Consider the following 26,727-nt stretch of genomic DNA (forward strand, 5'->3'; position numbering starts at 1 on the left):
CAAACTGAAAGAGATCTGTATTTATATTCACTCCAAAGAAAGGTGATCCAACAGAATGTGGAAATTATCAAACAATATCATTAACATCACACTCAAGTAAAATTTTCCTGCAGATCATTCAAAAGTGGTTGCAGCAGTACATCCACAGGGAACTGCCAGAAATTCAAGCATATGTCACAAATTCCCCCGTAAGTCACATCATTCTGTTCAGAGCCTTTGCTTGCACCAAATAGAAAATAACTAGGAAGGAGTTACGGTGCAAAAATAAGGACATCATGATCTATTATTCCATTAAAATATTTGACTCACAGCCGCATTACAGAGATCTCCACAATACCTAGTAGACATTCGTTCCTTTCAAAATTGTCTTCTCCCGCCCATCCCTACCTTCTTGTGAGATACTTTAAATATTTATACGGACTGAGTCATACAGTAGCATATTATTTGATGTTTTCTGATTCAGAAGTTTTGCCAAATAGACTGGCATGTAATTTTCATAATTCCATCCCAATCCATGGTACAAGGTAAATATTTTTTTTTTTTTTTTACCCCTCGGGCAGCCACTCAATTAGATACCTGATCAGAAAGAGCCAATTCCTCTATTCTCTTTATCATAATTGTGGTTCTTCTCTTAACTTTCTCCAATTTATCCACAATTTGCCTCAGTCTTTGCTGCTGTTCAGTAACATGAGAAATAAATTCAAGCTCATGTCTATGTAAGAAAATTAAATTTGTATCAGCAAAGCTACAATGGTATTTTAGATGCTTTTATTTAGATCTAGGGTGTATTACGGGCTAAATTTAATTCTCTTTTTTTTATGTTCCACCTTATTCCAAATAAAATTTAAGGAAATTTACAAGAGTTCATACTATAAGTCAAGGTAAAATACATTTAAAAACAAGTCATAAAAATAAGGCAAAAAGATTAAAGAAAGGTCACAGTGAAAGTAATAGTAATAAAAGAGATGCTATGAATCCCTGTAGAATTGCTAGAGAATAGTCACAAAGTTTGCTTTCACCTTATGAGGGGCAAGGGGAAAGAAATCAATAACAACAATAACAAATAAAACAGAAAAGAGCAATCGGTTACAAAATTCACAAAATCAAACAATTTCTTGTGGAAAAAACAGAGTTATTTCTAACTCTAATACCAGGATGGGGGAAAAGATTTTTATCCTGTGGAACATATACAGAGGTTACCTTATAAGGTAATGAACAAAATGCTCCACTGCATGTGGGGGATTACTTACGATGTAGGAACTTTTGGGATCTGTATTAATGGAAGAAGGAAGTTCATAATGTCAAGAATGCCTGGATAGCACGTCCCTCTCTGACCTCTGCAATGGCTATTGATTCTTTTAGTTCAGATTTTGAAAAAATATTGCCAATTTCCTGGTGTTGAAATCGCTACATGGCCAGTTAAATATAAACCATTTACTTCAACCAAAGGGTAATTAGGGTTTACAGTCATAAAAGATGAGAAGTTTCTATATCCACAACATAAAAGAGCTAACATTTATGCAACTCCTGCATTTATTGGACTTTGTGTACTTAATGAGTGCCATGGGATTAACTCCTCACAGAGGACCTTACCTGGCCAACAAGACAGCTACCTGGCCAACCAATTGGAAGAGATCCATAGCTGTGCCGATTCCAAAGAAAGATGATCCAACAGAATTTGGAAGTTATCAAACAATAGTATTAATGTCATATGCAAGTAATATTTTGCTGAAAATAATTCAAAAATGGTTGCAGCAGTACATTGACAGAGAACTTCAAGAAATTCAAGTCAGATTCAGAAAGGGACATGGAAGGAAGGATATCATTCCTGATGACAGATGGATCATGGGTGAAAGCACAGAGTACCAGAAAAATATTTACCTGTGTTTTATTGACTACACAAAGACATTCAACTGTGTGGATTGTAACAAATTATGGGTAACATTTGGAAGAATGGGAATTCCAGAACATTTAATTATGATCATGCAGAACCTGTGCATAGACGAAGAGGCAATCGTTCTAATAGAACAAGAGGATACTGCATGGTATAAAATCATAAAATATATGGTTCAGGGTTGTATCTTTCCACCAAACATATTCAATCTGTATGCTGAGCAAATAATCTGAGAAGCTAGACTCTATGAGGAAGAAAGTGGCATCAAGATAGAGGAAGACTCATTCACAATCTGAGATATGCAGATGACAGTCTTTGCTTGCTGAAAGCAAAGACGACTTGAAGCATTTACTGATGAAGATCAAAGACTATAGCCTTTGATTTGGATTACACATCAACATAAAGAAAACAAAAATCCTTACAATTGGACCAATAAGCAACATCATGATAAACAGAAAATACTTAAGTTGTCAAGGATTTCATTTTATTTGGATCCACAATCAATGCCAATGGAAGCAGCAGTCAAGAAATCAAAAGATGTATTGCACTGAGCAAATCTACCGCAAAAGACCTCTTTAAAGTGTTAAAAGGCAAAGATGTCATCTTAAGGATTAAGGTGCACTTAACCGAAGCCACAGGGTTTTCAATTGCCTCGTATGCATGTGAAAGCCGGACAATAAGTAATGAAGACTGAAGTAGAATTGACGCGTTTGTATCAAGGTGTTTGTGGAGAATATTGAATATACCATGGACTACCAGAAGAATGAACAAATCTGTCTTGGAAAAAATACAGCCAGAATGTTCCTTAGAAGCAAGGATGTTTAGACTTCATCTCACATACTTTGGACATGTTATCAGAGGGACCAGTCCCTGGAGAAGGATATAATGCTTGGTAAAGTAGAGCGTCATCGAAAAAGTGAAAGACCCTCAACGAGATGGATTGACACAGTGGCTGGAACAATGGGCTCAAACATAACAACGATTATGAGAATGGCTCAAGACTTGGCAATGTTTGGTTCTGTTGAACATAGGATCACTTTGAGTTGGGGCAGACTCGGTGGTGCCTAACAGCAACAACCGAGACCCTTATAGGCAGATATGATTATTTTCCCCCATTGTACAGAAGAAGGCTCTGAAACTTTGAGAGGTTGAGTAATATTCAGAAATACACATAAAATGGTAGCAGTTTGATTTGAATCTACATCTGTCAGCCAACAGCAGACTGCGTTCCTAACCACTCCCTCTGGTACGTTGCTTCTCAGGAGGCAATACTATTTAAAAATCCAGCTCATGTTTTCTTTGGAGTGAGCTGAGCTGGCAGGGCTAGAAAATCACGTCGAAATGGTAATTTTAGCTTGGCTCATTCACACAGACAAATAGGTAATTGAAAAGATGACTGCTGTAATAATTTTAGCATAAAAAAATGAAAGTTAAATCAACCGTAAGTAAATATCCATCTTGGCTATAAAACTATTTCAGTAAAGCCCCCACACTTACTTTTTTTTTTTAATGTAATTTTCTGCTTGAAACTAATTGAAGATGTACATATAAATAACTGAATTAGGTGATGCTGTAAATTCAAATTTAGGTACAACTACCAGAAATAATTTGGTTTGAGAATAAATTTGAGAACTTAGCCTGTTGTTTATTAAAGATATCCTAGTTTGTGATTTAACAAAAAATGCTTTCTTCATAGGAAAAAATGAGTCAGCTATATATGCCTTTCAACATTTACTCTAAGAAAGTTATTTATATAAACTATTTTTGCAACAAAAAGAAAGAACATGCTCTGCATTTCTTCAAGCTGAAAAAATTGAAAAAAAAATTCAAGCCTCAAGTTGCATTGGTGAAGGGTTCTATGGGCAAAATACTGAATGACGCAGGAAGCATCAAAGAAGATGGAAGGAATACATGGAGTCACTGTACAAAAAAGATTGGGTGATGTTTAGCTGTTTCAGGAGGTAGCATATGATCAAGAACCGATGGTACTGAAGGAAGAAATCCGAGCTGCACTGAAGGCATTAGTGAAAAACGAGGCTCCAGGAATTGACAGAATACCAAGTGAGACGTTTCAGCAAATGTACACAGCGCTGGAATTGCTCACTCTTCTATGTCAAGAAATTTGGAAGATAGCTACCAGGCCAACGACTGGAAGAGATCCATATTTGTGCCTTTTCCCAAGAAAGGTGATCCAACCGAATGTGGAAATGTTCAAACAGTATCATTAATATCATATGCAAGCAAAGTTTTGCTAAAGATCACTCAAAAGCGGCTGCTCCAGTATATCCACAGGGAGTTGCGAGAAATTCAAACTGGATTCAGAAGAGGATATGGAACCAGGGATATCATTGCTGATGTCAGATGGATCCTGGCTGGAAAGCAAAGAACACCAGAAAGATGTTTACCTATGGTAGCACACTAAAACCTGTTCCCATAAAATATACGTGTAAATTATATTCAGCGTATTTTCTGAGAGCTTTTCATGTTTTAAAACTTTTTCTAAAGATGGTATAGTTACGTAAATATGAGCATGTTATAAAGCTTTTAAACTAAATTAGAACAATACAGCCTGAATTAAAACTTAATTTTTGTTCAATGATAACAACTTTTATTGTAATTTATTTGCTCTTTATTCCCTTTGAGAATTATATTATATTTATATTATATTTTAAACAAATATATTGTCCCCAAGACATTCGATTCCGGGAAAATGTAACTTCTACTATGAATTTTCCACAATACAAATTTCCATCAAAGTTTATTACTAGTAATCAGTGGAACTTTAAGCCAAATGGAAAATATGTGATCAATAGGAATATAGTCTAATAAGACTTGTTTTACTAGAGATTAGGGAACCAAACAAATGTTGTTACATCAAAGAATTAGAAATTACTAGTTTTTTAAATAATACACATAATAATATGCATAATACAGAATATTTCATTTTAAGGTGAAATGATATTATTAAAATTATGCTAATACTAGTGCAATACTAATTAATATACTAGCAAATACACTAACTACTAGTTATACTAATTATACTAGTTATTAATTATTATACTAATTATTAGTTATTAATTATATTAGTATAATACCAATGTTATACTATTAGAACTAGTGTTATGCATAATACTAATTCTAAAAGTATAATTTCAATATGCTAGACATTGACTAAGCCTAACCTCAGCAAAAAGAAATTTTCTGGAACACTATTGGGAGCTGACAATACAAACAAGAGGATGAAAAAAAACAAACTGGGAAATTGTCGAGAACAAGGACAGCTGCAGAGGCCTGAGAGGCAGAAAGTGCAGAAATGGGTTTATATATAATTTCAGCCTGATAAGCATGTTACATCTGGAGTGGATGAATTCCAACTATTTTAACCCTTTTGTGTCTTAACAAAATTCCAAAGAGAGAATGACCTGGTTTGGGTCACAAGCAATCTTTTTCGACATGTGGGTAGGGCAAGGCAGGACCCCTGATTAAAGTCTTACCAGATGCGGTTTTCGTTGACGAGAAGAATTCCTCAAATCAAAATCACTGTGTTCTTAGGGAGAGAACAAAAAACTCGGACAGCTAAAAACAACAAATTCCACTTGTAAACTACGGGTATTAATGCCTTTATGAATGCTTTTTTTGTGTGTATCTTGCCGTCGCTGCTGTTAGTTCCCGTCAAGTTGGCTTCGACTCATGGCAACCTTATTATATTAACAGAACAAAATGTTACGCAGTCCTGCACCATCTTTATGATCCTTGTTATGCTTGAGTCCATTTCTGTGAATATTGTGTCAATCTATCTCGTTAAGGGTTTCCTTCCCCCCCACCCTGTGTATTTTATGAGGATTAAATTCAATTCCTGTGGTATAAATAGTAGTCTTCAGCACATAACTTTATCCATGATGTAACCAACTTATCAAAATGACGCTGTGGCTTATATTTGCAAATAAGTAGGCAGTACTCAGGATGGAATTTCATTACTAAAATGGAGGGAAGGGGGAGAGTAAGTTCATTTTGGCCTGCTTGTTATTATTTATCATTTTTAGTGACAGCAAAAAAATTAGAGATTACTTATTAGTTTAGTTTATTTGAACAGTTTTTAATTACGATCAGGCAGTGCTGAGCAGAATTCACACACATTAACCAACAGAAAAAAGACAAATGCAGTCAGAGATTTTGACTCCTTTTGGCTGTTTTCCACTGGGAATAGGAAAGCAAGAAAGAGAGCACTGAATAGTCTTTTGTTTTCCGTATCATTAGTGTTGTTATATGCCCTCGAATCAGTTCTGACTCATATCCACCCTATAGGACAGAGTAGAACTGCCCCAATAGGATTTCCAAGGAATGGCTGGTGGATTCCAACTGCCGACATTTTGGTTAGCAGCCAAGTTCTTAACCATTACGCCACTAGGGCTCCTTTTTATGTACAGTTTTCTAAAAATCCTTTGTATATCACCTGCTTTGGCTAGTAATACACAACTCATTAAGAGGAATACACAGAAGCATGGAAAACTATTTATTTCAGCTGTCTACTTTTACCTTGTGTCAAATAAAAACAAATCTGGATTTAGGTAAGGAAATACTTTACTCAAAAGGATTATTGCAAGGGAAGGAAAGGCACAATTGTATTAGGGGGAGAGGGGCTATTTTGGGGAAAATATAATTAAAAACAAATCTACTCCCAGGCCAGAAAAGCTTTATTATTGAATAAGCATTAAACCAGAATGTGATGCATCACGGGCAATCCACTAAACCCACTAAAGAGACTGCAAAAAAGAAAGAAATCTCCCCTTGTATATAACTGAGTGGCTACAACCCATTACATTCATGTTTTCAAGATAAATTGCTAATTTTCTGGTATCTTTTTGGCCAGGTTGTAGATTTGCTGTTTAGGGTTTGGGCCAATTGAGGTAATGCTAATCTCCGTCCGGGAAGCTGGAAGGTAGGAGGATTACCTCAAGCTATATTTAAATAGATAGCTGCCAGGTCCTTGAGTTAACACCTTAGATTTGCAGACCTTTCAAAAGAAACAGAAAAAAAATCTACAATTATAAGTTATCTAAAGTGAATTCTGATAGAAAAGGGGAAGAGGTGAGCCTTTTCCATTTTTTTCAACAGAGAGAATTAAAACCTCTTAATTTCAATTTGGTCTCTGGGAGGCACACATTTTGAACTACACTACTAACTGAAAATTTGACAGTTCAAACCCAACCCAGCAGTGTCGTGGAAGAAAGGCCTGGCCATCTGCTTCCATAAAGGTTACAGCCAAGAAAGCCCTATGGAGCTCGGTTCTACTCTGTAACACATGGTCGCCATCAGTTGGAATTGACTCACCGGCAATGGGATTGTTTTGTTTTGTTGGGGTAACCATGGCGGTGTACTGGTTAAGAGCTACAGTTGCTAACCAAAAGACTGGCAGTTCGAAGCCACCAGGCACACCTTGGAAATTGTATGGGGCAGTTCTTCTCTGTCCTGTAGGGTCACTATGAGTTGGAATTGACTCGATGGTAATGTTGTTTTTTTTTTTTTATATTATTACAGTAGGAGGAACATCTGATCATGAGATATACAAGCCTCTTAAAGGTTAGCTAGAAAAGGGCTTCACTCGTATGCCGTTGTTGTCGGCTGCTGTGGAGTTGGCTCCCAGTCATGGCAACCTCACGTATAACAGAACAAAATGATGCCTGATCCTGTGCCATTTCCACGATCTTTGATATGTTTGAGCCCATTGTTGAGCTATCGTGTCAATGCATCTCTACCAAGCATGATGTATTTCTCTAGTGATAGGTCTTTCCTCGGCTGCTGACCAAAAGGTCAGTGGTTCGAACCCACCAGGGGTTCTGTGGGAGAAAGATGTGGCAGTCTGCTTCCCTAAAGATTTACAGCCTTGGAAATCCTATAGGACAGTTTTACTTTGTCCTATAGGGTTGCTATAAGTTGGAATCAATTCGATGGCAACAGGTTCAGTGTTTGTACCAGCCTCCACTTTTTTTGAGATGTTTGCCGGCTTTAATAGCACGCTGTATAATATTGTCATTATAACACTTTCACTATGAAAACTGTTCCTCAAATACAAAATACCAGGATTCGTAAAGGAAGAAAGTTTGGATAGTTCAAGGTATCAGAAGGAGTACCTTGCAGAGAAGGGACCTGTGTTCCTATTCACTAGAAAAAATGATAGAAAGAAGCAGCTTAAATTCTGAAAAGATGTTACCGCCTTTTAAAAACCATGTCTAGAACAGAACTCAAGGAAGACAATAAAGCATCTTAAATTGATTTCTAAGCTTTAGACTTCCCTCTCTGTTTCTCTTAAACAAAGAATGACTTATAAAAACTGACCTATTTTAAAAAGAAAAATCACAAAAAGCCAGGATTTATCTAGGTCACCTTATAATTAATGTAATTATTTGTCCAGTGGGACATGATATTTCTTGACTTATTTTATAAAACTTATACCTCTTCCAGGAAACCCTGGTGGCAGAGTGGTTAAGTGCTACGGCTGCTAACCAAAAGGTCTGCAGTTCAAATCCAACAGGTGCTCTTCAGAAGCTCTATGGGGCAATTCTACTCTGTGCTATAGGGTCACTATGAGTCAGAATCGACTTGACGGCAACGGGTATACCTCTTCCAAATGGATACATGTTTAAGCAGATATCATAATAATGCATATAATAGAACTTGATGATTAATAAGGTTAGAAATAAAATTTCGAGAAAACTAAATTTGTGTACCAACTCATAAACTTTATTTGCAATCATGGATCAGGAGGCCTAGTAGTGCATTGGTTAAGCACTCAACTGCTAATCGAAAGGAGCCATTCTGCAGGAGAAAGACCTGGCAATCTGCTCCCATAAAACATTACAGCCTAGGAAACCCTATGGGACAGTTCTACTGTCTCCTATAGGATCACTATGAGTCAAAATCAACTTGACAGCAATGTGTTTCTGGCCTGGAAATCAGATACGAGCTCCAAAGGACAAGCAGAAGAGACAAAAGTTATATGGGTGAAGTGGTGTAAGAAACAAGGAAATAACACTGGCCAAAAGTGACTGGTTAGTTCTTAGTTACTTTCCTTATATGGCATATTAGAACTTCCATGTCATTGTTAGGTGCTGTAAGTCAATTCCGACCCATAGTGGCTTAGTGGGACAGAGTAGAACTGCCCCATAGTGTTTGCTACGCTGTAAAGAGCCCTAGTGGCTTAGTGGTTAAAGCACTCGGCTACTAATAGAAAGGTTGGTGGTTTGAACCCACCATCTGCTTTGTGTGAGAAAGATGTGGCAGTCTGCCCCCATTAAGATTATAGCTTTGGAAATCCTACAAGGCAGTTCTACTCTGTCCTGTAGGGTCACTATGAGTCAAAATTGACTTCATGACAATTGGTAATCTTTATGGAAGCAAATCGCTAGGTCTATTCTCCAGCAGAGTCACTGGTAAATTTGAACCGCCATCCTTTTGGTTAATAGCCAAGCCAGGGTCATGTATCATAGCTGAGGCAGCAACTTGGATTGGTTGATTTAGTGAATAGTGAATTGTTTAGTCTGATTTTAAATTCCTGGAAAAGTCAGGCACCACTGGAAGTAGAAACTTTACTAGGTTTTTGTTTATTGACATGGGGCTTAGCTTAAGTGACTGTATCTTGGACCTATTATAGTCAGGTTAAAAATTGTTAAGGATTTTGTTGTGTCATCTCTTCCTCTGTATTATTGAGTAGAGTGAACATTTACTAAATCCCTCCTCTCATTTAGAGAAACTGAATAGTTTCTCTGATTCTTACTCTCAGCCCTCACTCAGCCTATTCATAAGAGAATGGTCATTTTGTTTCTTTCAAATGTAAGGCAGATCATAGTACTTCAATCTTTAAAAATTTCCAGTGGCTCCTTATTTCACTTAAAACAAAATGTAGTGCCCTTACAATGGCCTAAAAGTCCCTATGTAATCTGCCCCTCCCCGTCTCCACTACTTTTTGCTCTGGCCACACAGTTCTGAATCAGTGCTTTTCTACCGGAAGTTAGCAATTCCCTCTTCCTGGAACATTCTCTGAGATATTCATATCTATTGTTTCCTAAAAGTCTTTGCTCAAATATTAACTTCTCAATAAGAACTTTCCTGAACACACATCATTTTTAATAATTCCACAAATTCATTTAGTGTCTTGGTGAAGCAGAGGCAGGAAGAAGCTTATCAATACAAACATTTAGGCCAAATTAATAATAATAACAATTATGTTTACAGAATACTTACTGTCTTAGTCACCTAGTGCTGCTGTAACAAATACCACAAGTGGATGGCTTTAACAAAGAGAAATTTATCTTCTCACACTCTAGTAGGCTAGACGTCCAAATTCAGGGCGTCATCTCAAGAGGAAAGCTCTGCCTCTCTCTGTTGGCTCTGGAGGTAGGTCCTTGTCGTCAGCCTTCCCTTAGTCTGGGGGCATTTCAATGCAGGAAACTCAGGTCCAAAGGATGCACTCTGTTCCCAGTGCTGCTTTCTTGGTGGTATGAGGTCCCCCTCTCTGCTTGCTTCCCCCTCCTTTTTATCTCTTGAGAGATAAAAGGTGGACCACATCCCAGGGAAACTCCCTTTACATTGGATCAGGGAGGTGACCTGGGCAGGGGTGGTGTTACACTCCCACCCTAATCCTCTTTAACATAAAATTACAATCACAAAATGGGGGACAACCACACAATACTGGGAATCATAGCCTAACCAAGTTGACACATATTTTGGGGGGGCGCAATTCAACCCACGACACTTACCGTGTGCTAAAAACTGCAAAGATTTGTGTGAAAGCATGTTTATTTTATGCTCACATTGACCCCTTTTGGTAGATGATTTCCTCATTGTGCAGTTAAGGAAACAGACTGAGAACCTCACATTACTAGTTGAAGTCATGTAGTTGGTAAGTAAAGGAATTAAAAATTGAAGCCAAACCTCTGTGCTCCTAACCATAATGTTATTACTGTTTGTGCCTCCTACAAGTAGTCAAGATTACAGTGTGATTTGACTCCAAGGCCTCTCTTTTATTTTTTTTAAGTGGGCATGTCTATCAGGAAATGAATGCTTGGAAGCTGACTGAATGATGTCAGACTAGTCTACTTCTGTTGTTGTTATTTGCCCTCAAGTCAATTCTGAGTCTACTCCTAGTACAATTATCTTCAGGTTTGGGGGAAGCTGTGTTCAAGTATTATAGTTACAGAGTGAATTCATTCTCCTTCTATTTTCCAGATTGTCCTTTATTTTTTAGCAAGGGTCTCTTCAGAAAAGATACTGTAAGGCCGAGAGACTAGCTGGTGTGGAATAGTGAAAGAAAAGGAAAAGTACTTCAATAAGACAGTCTTTAATTATGCTGCTGTATAAAAAAAAAAAAAAAAAATTTAAAAAGAGACATACAAAACAATTCACCATCACTGACAGAGAACCCTGGTGTGCATGCTCAGTGGTAGAAACATTGCCTCCAGTGTCTTCTTTCTACTGTTTGTTAATTTCACAAGCGCAAGCCAAGCACATACCAGAATCGTAAAGCAAGATTTTTAAAAACAAAGCAGAAAGCAGGTCAGTTTTGGTACCTGAAGCAAAAGTTATTTTCTGAAGTATCAAAAGGACTTTAGAATATATTTTCCCCCTCCCCGCCAAAGAAAACCACACGCAATATCAACTCCAGAGGAACACTGCATCTACAGATACTTTCCCCAAAACACTTGTATACATTTTTTAATTAATGCATTTACCTTTGTTGTTGTTAGGTGCCGTCGAGTAGGTTCCAATTCATAGCAACCCTGAGTACAACAGAAAAAAACACTTCCAGGTCCTATGCCGTCCTCACAATCATTGTTATGCTTGAGCCCATTGTTGCAGCCACTGTGTCAATCCATCTTATTGATGGTCTTCTTTTTCCTTGTCCCTCTATTTTACCAAGCATGATAGCCTCCTCCAGCGACAGATCTCTCCTGATAATACATCAAATGTATGTGAGACATAGTCTTGCCATCCTTGATTCCAAGGAGCATTCTGGCTGTACTTCTTCGAAGACAAATTCGTTTGTTCTTTTGGCAGTCCATGGTATATTCAATATTCTTCACCAACACCACAGTTTGAAGGCATCAAGTCTCCTTTGGTTTTCCTTATTCATCATCCAGCTTTCTCATGCATATGAAGTGATTGAAAAATGCCATCGCTTGGATCAGGCTCACCTTAATCTTCAAGGGGACATCTTTGCTTTTCAACACTTTAAAGAAGTCTTTTGTAGCAGATTTGCCCAATGCAATGAGTCTTTTGATTTCTTGACTGCTGCTTCCATGGCTGTTGATTGTGGATCCAACTAAAATGAAATCTTGACAACTTCAATCTTTTCTCCGTTTATCATGATGTTGCTTTTTGGTTCAGTTGTGAGGATTTTTTTTTTTCTTACTTTGAGCTGTATTCCATACTGAAGGCTGTGGTCTTTGATCTTCATTAGTAAGTGCTTCAAGTCCTCCTCACTTTCAGCAAGCAAGGTTGTGTCATCTGCTTAACACAGGTTGTTTGTTTAATGAGTCTTCCTCTAATCCTGATGCCCCTTTCTATTTCATATAGCCCAGCTTTCTTGGATTATTTGTTTGGCATATAGATTGAATAAGGGTGGTGAGAGGTTACAATTCTAACACACTTTTCCTGAATTTAAACCACGCAGTATCCCCTTGTTCTGGTCAAACAATTGCCTCTTGATCTATGTACAGGTTCCTCAAGAGCACAATTAAGTGTTCTGGAATTCCCATTCTTCTCAATGTTATCCTTAATTTGTTATGATCCACACAGTTGAATGCCTTTGCATAGTCAATAAAACATAGGTAAACATCTTTTTGGTATTCTCTCCTTTCAGCCAGCATCCATCTGACATCAGCAATGATATCCCTGGTTCCACATCCTCTTCTGAAAAAATAAAAACTGTTGCCACTGAGTTAATTCTGACTCATAGTGACCCTATAAGACAGAGTAGAACTTCCCCATACAGGTTCCAAAGAGCGCCTGGTGGGTTCGAACTGCCGACCTTTTGGTTAGCAGCTGTCCTGACCACTATACCACCAGAGTTTCCTAAAAAGGGGTCTGCCTCCCCATCAGGGAATTGAACCCCGGTCTCCCACATGACAGGCAGGGGTACTCACCACTATATTAACAGGTTGAATTTCTGACAGTTCCCTGTCAATATACTGCTGCAGTGGCTTTTGAATAATCTTCAGCAAAATTTCACTTGAGTGTCATATTAATGATATTGTTTGATAATTTCTGCATTCAGTTGGATCACCTTTCTCGGGGATAGGCATGAATACGGATCTCTTCTAGTCGGTTGGCCCGGTACCTCTCCTCCAAATTTCTTGACATAGATGAGTGAGCACTTCCAGTGCTGCATCCATTTGTTGAAACATCTCGATATTCCATCAATTCCTGGAACCTTGTTTTTCAACAACGCCTTCAGTGCAGCTTGGACTTCTTCCATCAGTACCATCAGTTCCTGGTCGTGTGCTACCTTGATCATATGTCAACCAGTTCTTTTTGATATACTGATTCTGTGTATTCCTTCCATCTTCTTGTGATGCTCTCGGCATCATTTAATATTTTCCTTATAGAGTCCTTCAATGTTGCAACTCGAGATAGAATTTTTTCTTCAGTTCTTTTAGCTTGAGAAATGCCAAATGGGTTCCCTCCCTTTTGGTTTTCTATCTCCAAGTCTTTGCATGTGTCATTATAATACTTTACTTTGTTTTCTTGAACTGCCTTTTGAAATCTTCTGTTCAGCTCTTTTACTTCAACATTTCTTCCTTTCACTTTAGCTACTTGATGTTCAAGAGCAAGTTTCAGTTTCTCTTCTGACATCCATTTTGGTCTTTTCTTTCTTTCTTGTCTTTTAATAACCTCTTCCTTTTTCATGTATGACGTCTTTGATGTCATTCTACAACTCATCTGGTCTTCGGTCATTAGTGTTCAATGCCTCAAAACTACTGTTGAGATGGTCTCTAAATTCAGGCGTAATGCACTTAAGGTCATACTCTGGCTCTCGACAACTTGTAATTTTCTTCAGTATCAACTTGTACTTGCATATGAGCAATTGACGGTCTGTTCCGCATTCTGCCCCTGGCCTTGTTCTGACTGATGATGTTGAATTTTTCCATCATCTCTTCCCACAGGTGTAGTTGATTTGATTCTTGTGTATTCTATCTGGCGATTCCAGGTGTATATAAAAAAAAAAGTCCCCGTTTATGTTGTTAAAAAAAGGTATTTGCAATAAAGAAGTCATTGGTCTTGCAAAATTCTATCATGCAAGCTCTGGGGTCATTTCTATTACCAAGGCTATATTCCAACTACCAATCCTTCTTCTTTGTTACCAATTTTGCATTCCAATCACCAGGAATTATCAATTGCACCCTGATTGCATGTTCGACCAATTTCAGACTGCAGAAATTGGTAAAAATCTTCAATTTCTTCATCTTTGGCCTTAATGGTTGGTGCATAAATTTGAATAATAGTCTTATTAACTGGTCTTCCTTGTAGGGTGATGGGTATTATGCTATCACTGACAGCCTTGTACTTCAGGATCTTGAAATGTTCTCTTTGATGATGAATACAACACTGATCCTCTTCAAGTTATCGCTCCTGGCATAGTAGACCACATGATTGTCTGATTCAAAATGGCCAAGACCAGTCCATTTCAGCTCATTAATGCCTCGGATATCAACGTTTATGTGTTCCATTTCACTTTTGACGATTTCCAATTTTCCTAAATTCACCCTTCATACATTCCATGTTTCAATTATTAATGGATGTTTGCAGCTGTTTCTTCTCATTTTGAGTTGTGCCACATCAGCAAATGAAGGTCCCAAAAGCTTGATTCCATTCACATCATTAAGGTCGACTCTGCTTTGAGGAAGTAGCTCCTCCCCCATTGTCTTGTGAGTGGCTTCTAACCTTAGGGACTCATCTTCTGGCACTATATCAGACAATGTTCTGCAGCTTTTCATAAAGTTTTCACTGGCTAATTCTTTTCAGAAGTAGGCCGCCAGGTCCTTGTACCTACTCTGTCTTAGTCTGGAAGCTCAGCTGAAACCTGTCCACCATGGGTGACCCTGCTGGTATTTGAATACAGGTGGTGTAGCTTCCAGCATCCCAGCAACACTCAAACCCCCAAAGTACAACAAACTGACAGATGCATAGGAGGCATTTACCTTTAAGTATTTACTGACATTTAATGGCATTTACCTTTAAATATCAGTAAATAATATTTTATGAATTCTGAATCTTCATACATAAAGGGTTAATAATATATGTTTTGTTTTGGTAAGAAAAAACATGTTAAAGAATTGCAATTTGTAGAAGTATAGAAAACATAATCACTTATATGGTAATAATTTCCACTTTTAATTAAAATCAAGTTATGTAATTAGGAGAAAATCATTGCGTTTTATAAACATTACCTTTTGATTAGTATTATTTTTTGTTTTTTTTCTCTTTAATATTATTAATTCTATATGAGATGATGGAAACCCTGGTGGCGTAGTGGTTAAGTGCTATGGCTGCTAACCAAAGGGCCGGCAGTTCAAATCCACCAGGCACTCCTTGGAAACTCTATGGGGCAGTTCTACTCTGTCTTATAGGGTTGCTTTTTATGAGGCGGAATTGACTCGACGGCACTGGGTTTGGTTTTTATTTTTTTTCTTGGTGTATGAGATGATATGTCTTTTAGCTGTTTGTATTCACCTAAATAGCTTCTGAGATTTTTATCTTAACCTGGAAAACCTGTCATATCGAAATACCTCTACATTCTCCCATTGTTATAATGCCAAAAGAATCTTTATACCCTTAGGAAAACAAGTATCCCAGCCTTGTACCTTGGCATGTAGCTATAGCCATGTATCACAGAATCTGATAGGACGTCTAATTTATGACACCCACCGCATGAACTCAAGAGTTTTCAGACCCCATGACTCCTATAAAGCATAGACAGCTTTATTTGTACAACATATTTGGCATTTCCCATGAGCCACATAAAGCTCAAATAGTATCATAAATTCAAAAAGTCTAGACTTAAATAGGACATGGTGAATGACCTCTTTCTACCTTATTCAACTTCCAGCATCATTGGGAGTTAATACTGAGAAAATATGGAGAATTATTTTCAAGGGTTCACATTCAGTAAACATTTAGCAAAAATCAGGCTGTCATCATTTTTCATTTACTAAATGTCATCTCAAGTTGAGGGTGATTTTCATCCCCAGCAATCCCGCCAGAATGTCATATTTGTACTTGGTTTGGTTTATAGGATTTTGGATCACTACGTTCAGGAGCAAATTCCTGGTGCCAAGGTTGTGGTGGAGTCCATTGGTGCTCGCCGGCATGGAGATGCCTTTTCTCTAGAAGACTACACCAAATGTGATTTGACTGTCTATGCCATCGACCCCCAAACTAACAGAGCCATCGATAGAAATGAGCTTTTTAAGTAAGTACTTCTTATTGTGTGTGTAAAAGCTCTCTGGTCCTTTATGCCATCTACATTTACAATGTCACCCATTATCTATTTAAGGCTGTGGCAGTAAGTAGTTAAAAGATTAAAAACACCAAATTGTTGTTTAAAGTGGCTTGTAAGCAAAAGTCTAAGAGCCAATACCTAGGATCCTCACATCTTTGGAGTTTTCAGGTCCAAGCTTGGATGGAATGGTTTCAAGGGGCCTGCTCTCCTTATGAGTTCCAGAGGATTTGTTCACCCTGTGAGCAAGGAACATTGAGACAGATCACAGCAGGGCCTTACTCTTGCTCCAGGGCCCTGGCTATTTAAGAGCAGAGCTCAGATTCTTTCTTAAAGTGCCAGTTTGCCTGCAACCAGTAGGCTTTAATTTTAAGACTAAACCTGGTTTTCCTGAAAATCTGTTAAACCGGCAAACATCGCTATCACATGTTTCCCTGGGCTTTTGGGTGAGGAGTAAAGGAAATAATTGCTCGCATCTATGTGATATTTTATCCCAGTGTGAACTTGAGTTTTTGAGTTCTAAATCCTACAAATGGGAATCTATAAAGAAAATAGTACAGAATCTTAAATAAAACAGGACTTCGTATTTTCCCTTGGATGTTATTCTAGCACAGTTTAATATCTTTTTTTGTTGTTGTTTTTAAACTCCATTAGCCATTTCTCCTTTATTCTTGTGACCCCTAGTGTTCAGCAAGGATTCATGGGATGTAATTATTAACTAAATTGAAACATAATTTTTAAATTAAAAAATATAATTATGTATGTATATACAAAACAGTTTGTGTGTGTGATTTCAAAACCTATAATTTTTTAATTTAGTTTCTTTGTCTCACACAGTATACACAAACACATTTATATGTGTGTTTATTAAATAGATACATATTTATTTATTCATTTACTTATTTATTTATTGTTCTTTTTGTGGGGTGTCAGGTGATTCCAGCTCATGTTGTTGTTATTATTGTTAGGTGACCTTGAGTGGATGTTCTTATTCATAGTGACCCCATGTGACAAAGTAGAACTGCCTCATGGGGTTTTCAAGGCTGTAATCTTTAGGGGAGCAGATCTCCAGGTCTTTTCTCCTGCAAAGCCCCTGGTGGGTTCCAACGACCAAACTTTCAGTTAGCAACTAAGAGCTTAACCATTGTGTCACCAGGGCTCCTTTATTTATTTATTAAAATCCATAAATTATTAATTTAATTTTGCTTTAAATCTGTTCATTAACCAAATTCATTCTTCCTATTGAAAAAAAAAAAAAAAAACCAAGCCCGATACTGTCAAGTCAGTTCCAACCCATTGCAACCCTATAGGACAGAGTAGAACTGTCGCATAGGGTTTCCAAGGAGTGCCCCATGGTGGATTTGAACTGCTGACCTTTTGGTTAGCAACCATAACTTGTACCACTATGCCACCAGGGTTTCCGTTTCTATTTTAGCAGCAATAAAATAATAATTCATAATGTCAACGTAATTGTTTTAAAGAGCCAGAGTTATTATGTAAGCTATTCATCACTTCATTTTTAACAGATATTTGAGACAAATGCAAGACAGTATAATGTGGAAAAATGCAGATAACTGAGCTAAGGCTTCCTCTCAGGCTTTGTAATAAAAATCCAAATAAACTTGATGGCGCAAATGGCTAACGCACTTGCTTCTAACTGGAGGACTGGAGGTTTAAGTTCACCCAGAGGTGCCTTGGAAAAAAGGTCTGGTGATCTGCTTCTGAAAAATCTGCCATTGAAAATCTCATGGAGTACAGTTCTACTGTGAGTCAGAATCTATGTAACAGCAAAAATTTTTTGGTTTGGACTGCTGTTACCTCATTCTTAGAATAAAGGCTGGAGTGCTGTAGGGTTTTCTCAGTATTCCTGCTCGGCCCTTGGCTCCCTGTAGGTACCTTCATGCCTGTATCACAGAAAAGATTTCTCTTTACGCTTTTATGTCTCCCAAAGTGGTAGACTGCTCTTGCTTGTTTCTCAGTTCTGTGCTTGTGGTGGGCATGGGTGTGTGTGTGTATACGTGTGTTAGGGGTGGGGTGGCTGTCATCTGTTCTCCTAGCCCAGTCTGTGTACCTGAGCCTTAAGGAGGAGCTTTCTCAGCTTTTCTTTCTCTCCTTTACATGGCAGACGAGCTCTGCTCCCTTTATATTTGTGATAGGTCTTGGGTGCAAAAGAGTTTCTGCCCCTCCACAGGAAGTAGTAAATGTGTGCTGTGTACTGGTGCAGGATCTTAGGCCCAAGACAGTTTGCTGCCTTGTTTCCAGCAGTAGTAGAATCTTGCTTATATCTCTCCCCCAGAAACCGTGGATCTTTGTCTGAGCCCTGGGGATGAGAGTATTCTCTGCCCTTTCCACTATTGCTTAAGGTTCTGTCTTTTTTTGAGATAAAGACCTGAGGAATTACATAGTGGTTGTACCCCTGCCCCAGGCTTAGCTGATTACTTCCTACACGCCTGCACTACGAAGAGGCTTTCTCTTGTCTCCTGTCTTGTCCCTAATCTGTTTTATGAAGATCCATGAAAAAGTTTGCAAGCCAGTGCAAACTCCCATTTTGTTTGGGGTTTTCTGTTATTCTAACCTCATATGTTAGCACACACTTAGTTTTTAAATTTTATTAACATTTTAACTTTTTTTTTTTTTTTGCTTGCTTTATCTTTTTCTGCTAAAGGTAAAACAATGCGTGGTCTCATCTCACTTGGCAAGGAATTGTCACTCTTTGAAATTTAGTTTCTTTGCTTGCCCTCTAACATCAGCTTAAGAAATTGTGTGGTTACTATTATCTGGCTTTTTTCATCAGAGTGGGAGCTACATTTTCTTATGGCTTTCTGCAAAGAAAAAAAAAAGCAGAAATAAACCAAAATGAATTAAACAATTAAGTGAATACAGTTTTAACTTGTGCCTCTTTTCATATGTCCAGCCAGCTTAATATTGGTATATGCAGATGGAAGATGAGAGATGGGGAAGAAAATAAGGAAAGCCTGTATATTTCACAAATAGTGTTTAAAAACACACTTAAACTTTAAAAAAGCGAGCATGAAAACTAAGCTCTGATCTGGTGGATTTAAACTTCCAACCTTTTGGTTAGCAGCGGTAGCTCTTAACCACTGTGCCATCAGGGCTCCAGGCTGTGCCACCAGGGTTCCTTAAAGTTGTTTTAAAAAGCATATTTTTCATCTACAAAAGCAGATTTTTAAAAAAAAAAAAATCCATATGGCCTTTTCTTGAAATATGGAAATTTGAGTAAAAAAACTGTATATCATTAAAACTAAAATTATCTGAGCTACTGGGTTTCTCAAATTGGAGACTAATAAACTATCCCGTGGACTTTATATTTGATACTGGTCACCTTTTTATTTTTCCATGTAGAAGCTATGAATAGTATGTTAACTCAATTTGAAATCAACGTGATCACTCTCAAAATTATAATAAATTATGTCAAAAGTAATAAAAATAGACTGCAAGAATATGTACAAGCATGGAAGCTTTGGTTTTCATTTATTTAATGGTGAAATTTAGGCTACTTTAATTTTCTTTCACATTTTCTTGTGTTTTCCACATTTTTTAACATAAGCATGTTATTGTTTGAATTAAGAAATACATTTCTAAGATAATCCACTTCACTTTACATATGTTATATAACCACAGTGGTAAGTATATAAATATTCATTTCTAGCAAAAAAAAAAAAAAACATGGTGGGTATGCCAAAACTTTAGCAACAATATACTTGTGTTGTAGGACTATGGGTGATCTTTCTTTCCTTGAACTATTTTGTTTTCCAATTTCTGATAGTGAAACATTTGACCTTTATAAGTTAAAATTTTAAATAATTTAAAAAGAAAAATACCTAAGTTATTTTGTAGCTTTCTAGTGTATTAAGGACACAATTGCTGCATCATTATCTAGGATTTATAGTGGACGATTCATAAGTTCCTGAGGAATTTTGAAAAAAACATAGTACCTGCTCATCACAGCATAACTATATAACAAAATGGGTCAATATAATAAGTTTGAGCAACAATAATTCCTTCATTATCCTCCCCAACACATTGCCCATAGTTGGAAGTACGTTAATTAGAGGAAGTTTGGCAAGAACTACTGGCTTAAATTGATCACCAACTCCTGCCATCCTGACCGCACTGATATGCTACCTGCATCATTTCTTTAATCTTCTCTTCTTATGCAGAAAACACCTTTAATTTGTTCAGTGTCCATAAAACCTTTTGGTTTCAGATTTGAGAGTGCCGACATTTAAGATGGTATAGTGGAAAACAAATACAGACTCTGAGTCTGAAAGCTTGGGCTGGTGTCTCAGATTTGTTTCCAAATGGTACAGCAGCAGTAAATGAGTTTTAAAGCATTGGTCTGAAGACCCACGGAGATAGAACGCATGGATATAATTTGCAAACTATGCTATGTAACTTAAGATATATATTATTCCATTTCAATAACTTAATAATGTAAATAACCTCAACACAATGATATAAAATTCAATGATATTGATAATATGTTTTCCCAAGTCTCTAAGCTAATTAAACAAGGGTCATTGTTATTAATATCATTGATATGTTTGTACAGATATGTAGTTCCTCTTTATTGTTCAGGCTTTTCATGTGTGTTTTGTTATGAGTCATAAAAAGACTTCTAACTCATATTGTGTTTCAATTAAAATACTAAAAGATTTTGTAAAAAATAAAAAGGATTTTTCTCTGTTAACATCACTGACTTTACCACTTATCTAACAATAAAGATTTTTGGATGGCAAACTGCTCGATATCAATAAAGACTTTCAGCCGTATTATGGGGAAGGAGGACGCATTCTGGAGATCCGGACTCCGGAGGCAGTGACCAGCATTAAAAAACGAGGAGAAAGTCTAGGCTACACAGAAGGTGCCTTGCTAGCTCTGGCCTTCATCATCATCCTCTGCTGTATTCCTGCCATCTTGGTGGTTTTGGTCAGCTACAGACAGTAAGTATTCATAAAAATATTAAAAATGGATAGCTCCTGAAGATTTATAAAAAACCATCTCTGGTAACATACTTTGTAAGTCATTGATGATTACTGTATCCTTCTTCTATCAAATTGCCTTCCTCAAAGGGGAAACAACACAGCCTTTTGATTCATTTTTCACAGGTGGCTCAGTGTTTCTGTGCTTCTAATATGTCGTCATCCACTAGGAGTATTACGTTAGCTCCTACAGTTTTTTTGTTTTTCATCAGGCAGTCTTGGGAGAGAAGGTAATAGGTATCCTGGAGAAAAGGCAGTTTTCTTACTTTACCCAGGTCCAACGGGAGATCTATAACTTTCCAATATTGTCATGATAGGTTTTTATTCATACTGTTAAATTTACCTTTGTGCAGATGGTCACAGTGTGGGCAAAATCATTTTAAAATCATAACACACCATATGTAATTTTCCACATGGTTTCTTCCATCCTGGGTCACTTTGCCAGTGCCTGTATTGTAACATCTTACAGAATATTTGGTTGTTTAGGCCCTTAATTTCTCTGATTCTGACACTGCAATGAAACCATTAAAATATATCATTTGTGTATTTGGATGCTTCAAAGTAGTCAAGTAATTTACAAATAATTTAAACATATATTTTTTTTGAGGTAGACTAGAAATCCGTTTTTTATTTGACTCTAGGTACAGGAAATTTTTGTGATTGGAGACTATACATTAAAACTGTATCCCAATTGGAAATGATTGGTGAAAAATTGGGGAATAAGGTTAAGAAGAAAGAAAGCCCTGAGGGTGGTACAAAAGGAAAATAAATAACAGACAGGAATCATAAGTCATATAAATTGCTTGATATTACAAATAGTAGCAACTAATGGTAGAGCTGCTATTTGTCATTTAAGATACCTACAGGGAAAGTACTAAAATAGTCCTTATATATTCTTAAGCTGTTATCTTTTTTCTCAAACACTAGGAAATTCTTTTTATTTTTCAGTTAAATAATGTAAGACATTTCTAACTTGCAAGTCCAAAACATATGCTCTGTACAAAGACACTGTAGAAATATTTTCTGTTACAAAAACAATGTGAAGCTGATTATTGGAGCTTAATGGGCCCTTAACAAGTCAGTTGATATGCCAAATCTGAATTCTATGCATATACTTAACATCAGACAAATTGTTTTAAAAGATTAAACCATCAACTCAATATTAATTTTCAAATTATGTCTGTTCTGTATTACCATTTATCCTTTTTCATTCAGCTGTTTCCCAAATCTGCTCTAGTATATCCTGCTAGCAATAAAATCAGTGAGAAAGCTTCTTATATTTAGTACACAATGTAATGATCAAAACTGAACCATCCTGGGTATTATACTTAGTGGTCTGAAATTGAACAAAAAGTTAAGATGGTTAATATTTAAACTTCCTGTCTTTGATAGAAGCATTATTTAATTTTTATAGTTCGGTAATCAGCTTAAAACCCAATGAATTAATTTTAAGTACAGCTTTTTTTAGCTTAATGGAATTAGACAAAATGAGTTTTGTACTGCTCGCGTTTCAAAGTAAAATTCTAACATTTAAAAACTAACTTTTGTACCTTCAGACTCTGCTTGTAAGTAAAATGGGAAAAGATGGTTTTTCTATTATATTAAGATGCGTCTTTGAAATTTGCTATGCGTGGGAAACCAAGAAGCCAAATATGAAAAGAAATGTCACAAATTCATTACTCAGGAGTGGCACCTTTCAGTTGTAGCTTCAGCTTCAAAGTGAGGCCTTGGGTATAAATAATTAGGGCTTGCTGCATGACTCCATTCCTTTATTATTCTTCTAGTGTAGTAAACCAAGATGCCAATTACAAAGAGTGGATCATCTTTAATATCCTTTTTTTTTTTTTCTATCATAATTGAAATTCACATATCCTTGTTATAATTCAGTTTTTCTTAACCCACTTAGTTCATTTCTTTCTTTTCTTGTTATGAATGTTTTAACAGCTTATATGGCTGAGACAATAATAATAAAATACCACTTTTCACTTTCTGTGTTGAAACACTTAGTTTCCCAACTATGTCATTAACTGTGTCATTATGAGTTCAGCCAATAAATTACTCATAATTTTGAATAAATCAGATGTTAACATATTATGAATGCAATATTTCTAATGCAGTTTTAACTTTTTTTTTTTTTTATTCTTTGCTTTCCTACACAGGTTTAAAGTGTAAGTATAATCACTAATATTTTGCACATCATTTTATGTAATAGAAAAGGATAAACCCAGGTAATATTTAGTCAGCCTGCCTGCCCAGAACTATGTATTATTTGTTTGTTTTGTATTCTTAGTAAGCCTATACTTTTTGGCTCAAAAACGTGTGATTTTGTGTGTATAGAATGGAACTGTTCTTACCCAACTGGATATAACTGGGGAAAATGAGAAAAAAAGACTTTTCTCTGATGGTTTCCACCCTTTGAGATCTTGGTGTGGAGGAAGGCATTAACAATCAGAGCACAAAAAACCAAAACCAAACCCACTGCTGTGGAGTCGATTCTGACTCATAGCGACCCTACAGGACAAGGTAGAACTGCCCCGTGTAGAATTTTCAAGAAGCGCCTGGCGAATTTGAACTGCCAACCTCTTGGTTAACAGCTGTAGCACTTAACCACTTCACCACCAGGGTTTCCAGTCAGAGCACAGGACACACAAAAAGAGCAGCCCAGTTTTAACTGAGCATCACAGGCTTCACTAGAAATCAAGAGATACAAAAGCTAACCCAATCTTTCTCCCAAATTGTACACCTACACAGCTTCAGTGAACTAATTAATAAAAATGTTTCAAATAATATAAATAAAGTTTTATAAGTAGATAAACCAAACCAAACCCATTGCCGTCGAGTGGATTCGACTCATGGCGACCGAACAGCGACCCTATAGGACAGAGTAGAACTGCCCCATAAGGTTTCCAAGAAGTGCCTGGTGGATTCAAACTGCCAATCTTTTAGTTAGCAGCCATAGCTCTTAACCACTAGCCACCAGGGTTTCCTTATAAGTAGATAGAAGACTAATATTAGAGGAAAATTGTACGCATCCTATATGCCTCATGTTACAAAAGAGATCCATTAAACAACTTCCAAAATGAAAATCACACTTTTATAAATATTGTGCCTTCTCCGTTTGACTAACATCCTCCTTTAATTTAATTTGCAAGTATTTCTATGGAATTCCACTCCTTATTAAATGGGTGGAGCCCTGGTGGTGTAGTGGTTAAGAGTTTGGCTGCTAAATTTTAAAGAATCAAGGGTATATCTCAATGATACCCTATGGGGATACATTTGTACTTATATCCATTTGTAAGTTCAAATATTTGTATGAAAAAAAATTGTTTAAGTTCCTCTAATAATTGAGTCTTATTATTAAAAGTTAGACTATTGATAAGCATTTGATTTCTAAAATGAGTTTTACAAAACAACCTTGCTCTACTAAAGACGCCAAGCTGAGTGCACCAAGACAGCGCGAATCCAGTCCGCTTTACCTGCGGCCAAACCAGCAGCGCCTGCACCGGCTCCAGTGGCTGCGCCCCCGCCGCCGCCGCCACCTCCCGGGGCGCATCTCTATGAAGAACTTGGGGACAGCACAATGTAAGTAGATCTTTCAGGAACTTTGAGAACTAGGTGGGTTTTAAATGGGTCCTGTGTGGTGAGTATTTAATTTTAACCTGAAGCGGAAACGCAGCTTTCAGCCTCCTTTGATTATTTTATGTTTTCAACAGAAAAACGTTAAGATTAGAACCTAAGGAAGTTAAATTGAAAGTAGTAGCAAAAAAAAAGCAAAACCAAAACACTGAGTTAGAGAAAAACGGTATTCAACTTTAGGAGACATTTGCAGATGAATAGCTTGAACATCAGAATATTTAGACTCTCAACTTTCAGGCTCATGCAGCCATTTTTGCCCTCAACCTTATAAATAGATTTTGGGGGGGGGGGGAAGTTAATTATAGTAAAGGAGGGGAATAAAGCTCAATAATAAAATAATAATCCCTGATTTGGGAACAAAAAAACAACTCCTGGTTTGGTAATCAAAAAACGGTTCTATGGTTTAAAAATCATAAACTTTTCCAAGATGCTATTTTAGGATATTATGGAGTAAGGAAAATCTGAGTGAAAAAAGAGACCATGTATTAAATACACAAGCACTTAGAAAATATTTTCCCATTATATTCATCTTGAAAGAGTCTGCTGTGATAGCTTAATATTTCTCCTATACTGTTTGGATCTCTAAGCAATAGTAAATCATGAATTTTTGAAAGAGGCTTTTAACTTATTAAAAGACTTCACAGCTGTTTCTATAATGATGTTACTCCCGTAATCAGTATCCTTTTGGACATGTTTTAACATGTCTATATTAAAAAAAAAGTCAAGAGTAACTACATCTGAATATGAAATGCAGAACAACCAAGAAGATGATAAAAAAAAAAAATTGGATATGATTAAAATAAATCCAGAAACTCTCTTATTAACTGGGATTTTGGGAGCAGGGGGGACTAAAACATACTGTTCTTTTGTGTTACATTTGTAGCATTTACTGGTGGGAATAAAGCAAGCCTCAAAAATTATGAGATTCACCTTTTAATGAGAAAACTAGTTTTAAACAGATATGACAGTATTATTTTTCATATTAATATTACCCAAGAATATAATATTATCATACAAAAATCATTTTAATAATTTTTAAATTAATTTCATCATCTACATATTTTAATGTTAAAACTGAATTTAAAGCAGCTGAATGCATGAAATTATCTTTCTAAAATAATACTATAATACAGGATTCATATGTCAAATAGATTTAAAAAATTTTTTTTTTCCATAGCGTCAAAATGATGGTCTCTTTTTGAGCTATCGGTGAATTTAGGAATTGAAGCAATATGTTTTCATTTTCTTTATTCGTGTTAACCACCTCTCTCTAGTCAAAAAGTTTAGAAAATTAAAAAAATCTTAATGTATAGTATTAAGTATGTTTATATATAAAATAAATGAATGATATGTATTTATTTTTTGTTTCACAAAATTAATACTATAATAGGCTCTGGAATCAATATAGTTTGATGGTCGTAATTTTCAAATATCAGCACTTAAGGACTTATATTTTTATTTGACAAATTGTAGATTTAGAAGGTTTTGATGATTATAATGTATGTACTTATTGAAATGTTTTAAGTTCTACACATTTAATTACCTTACCAGTTTTGTTTTTCATTTATCTATTTAAAAAATCTTTTCAAGAATTCTAAGTTCCTAGAAAAAGAACTACCTTCAAATGAAATATTTTCTGTTATTTTAAAAGAAAACAAAGTCAAAGGTCATTCTGAGGAAAGAAAATTAAAAATAGCTTT

General features: G+C 36.4%; 1 protein-coding gene across 1 annotated transcript in view; it reads left to right on the top strand.

Annotated features, from left to right (window-relative positions):
- PCDH15 (protocadherin related 15) overlaps window positions 1–26,727 on the top strand; it is a 999,309-nt gene that overhangs the window by 954,197 nt on the left and 18,385 nt on the right. Inside the window, exons 30-33 of the mRNA XM_049855421.1 lie at window positions 16,185–16,361; window positions 21,134–21,352; window positions 23,551–23,559; window positions 24,821–24,973. Coding sequence (XP_049711378.1) covers window positions 16,185–16,361; window positions 21,134–21,352; window positions 23,551–23,559; window positions 24,821–24,973 — 558 coding nt within the window. The remainder of the gene's footprint in view (window positions 1–16,184; window positions 16,362–21,133; window positions 21,353–23,550; window positions 23,560–24,820; window positions 24,974–26,727) is intronic.

Source organism: Elephas maximus, chromosome 16 (genome assembly GCF_024166365.1).
Source record: "Elephas maximus indicus isolate mEleMax1 chromosome 16, mEleMax1 primary haplotype, whole genome shotgun sequence".
Classification (NCBI taxonomy): domain Eukaryota; kingdom Metazoa; phylum Chordata; class Mammalia; order Proboscidea; family Elephantidae; genus Elephas; species Elephas maximus.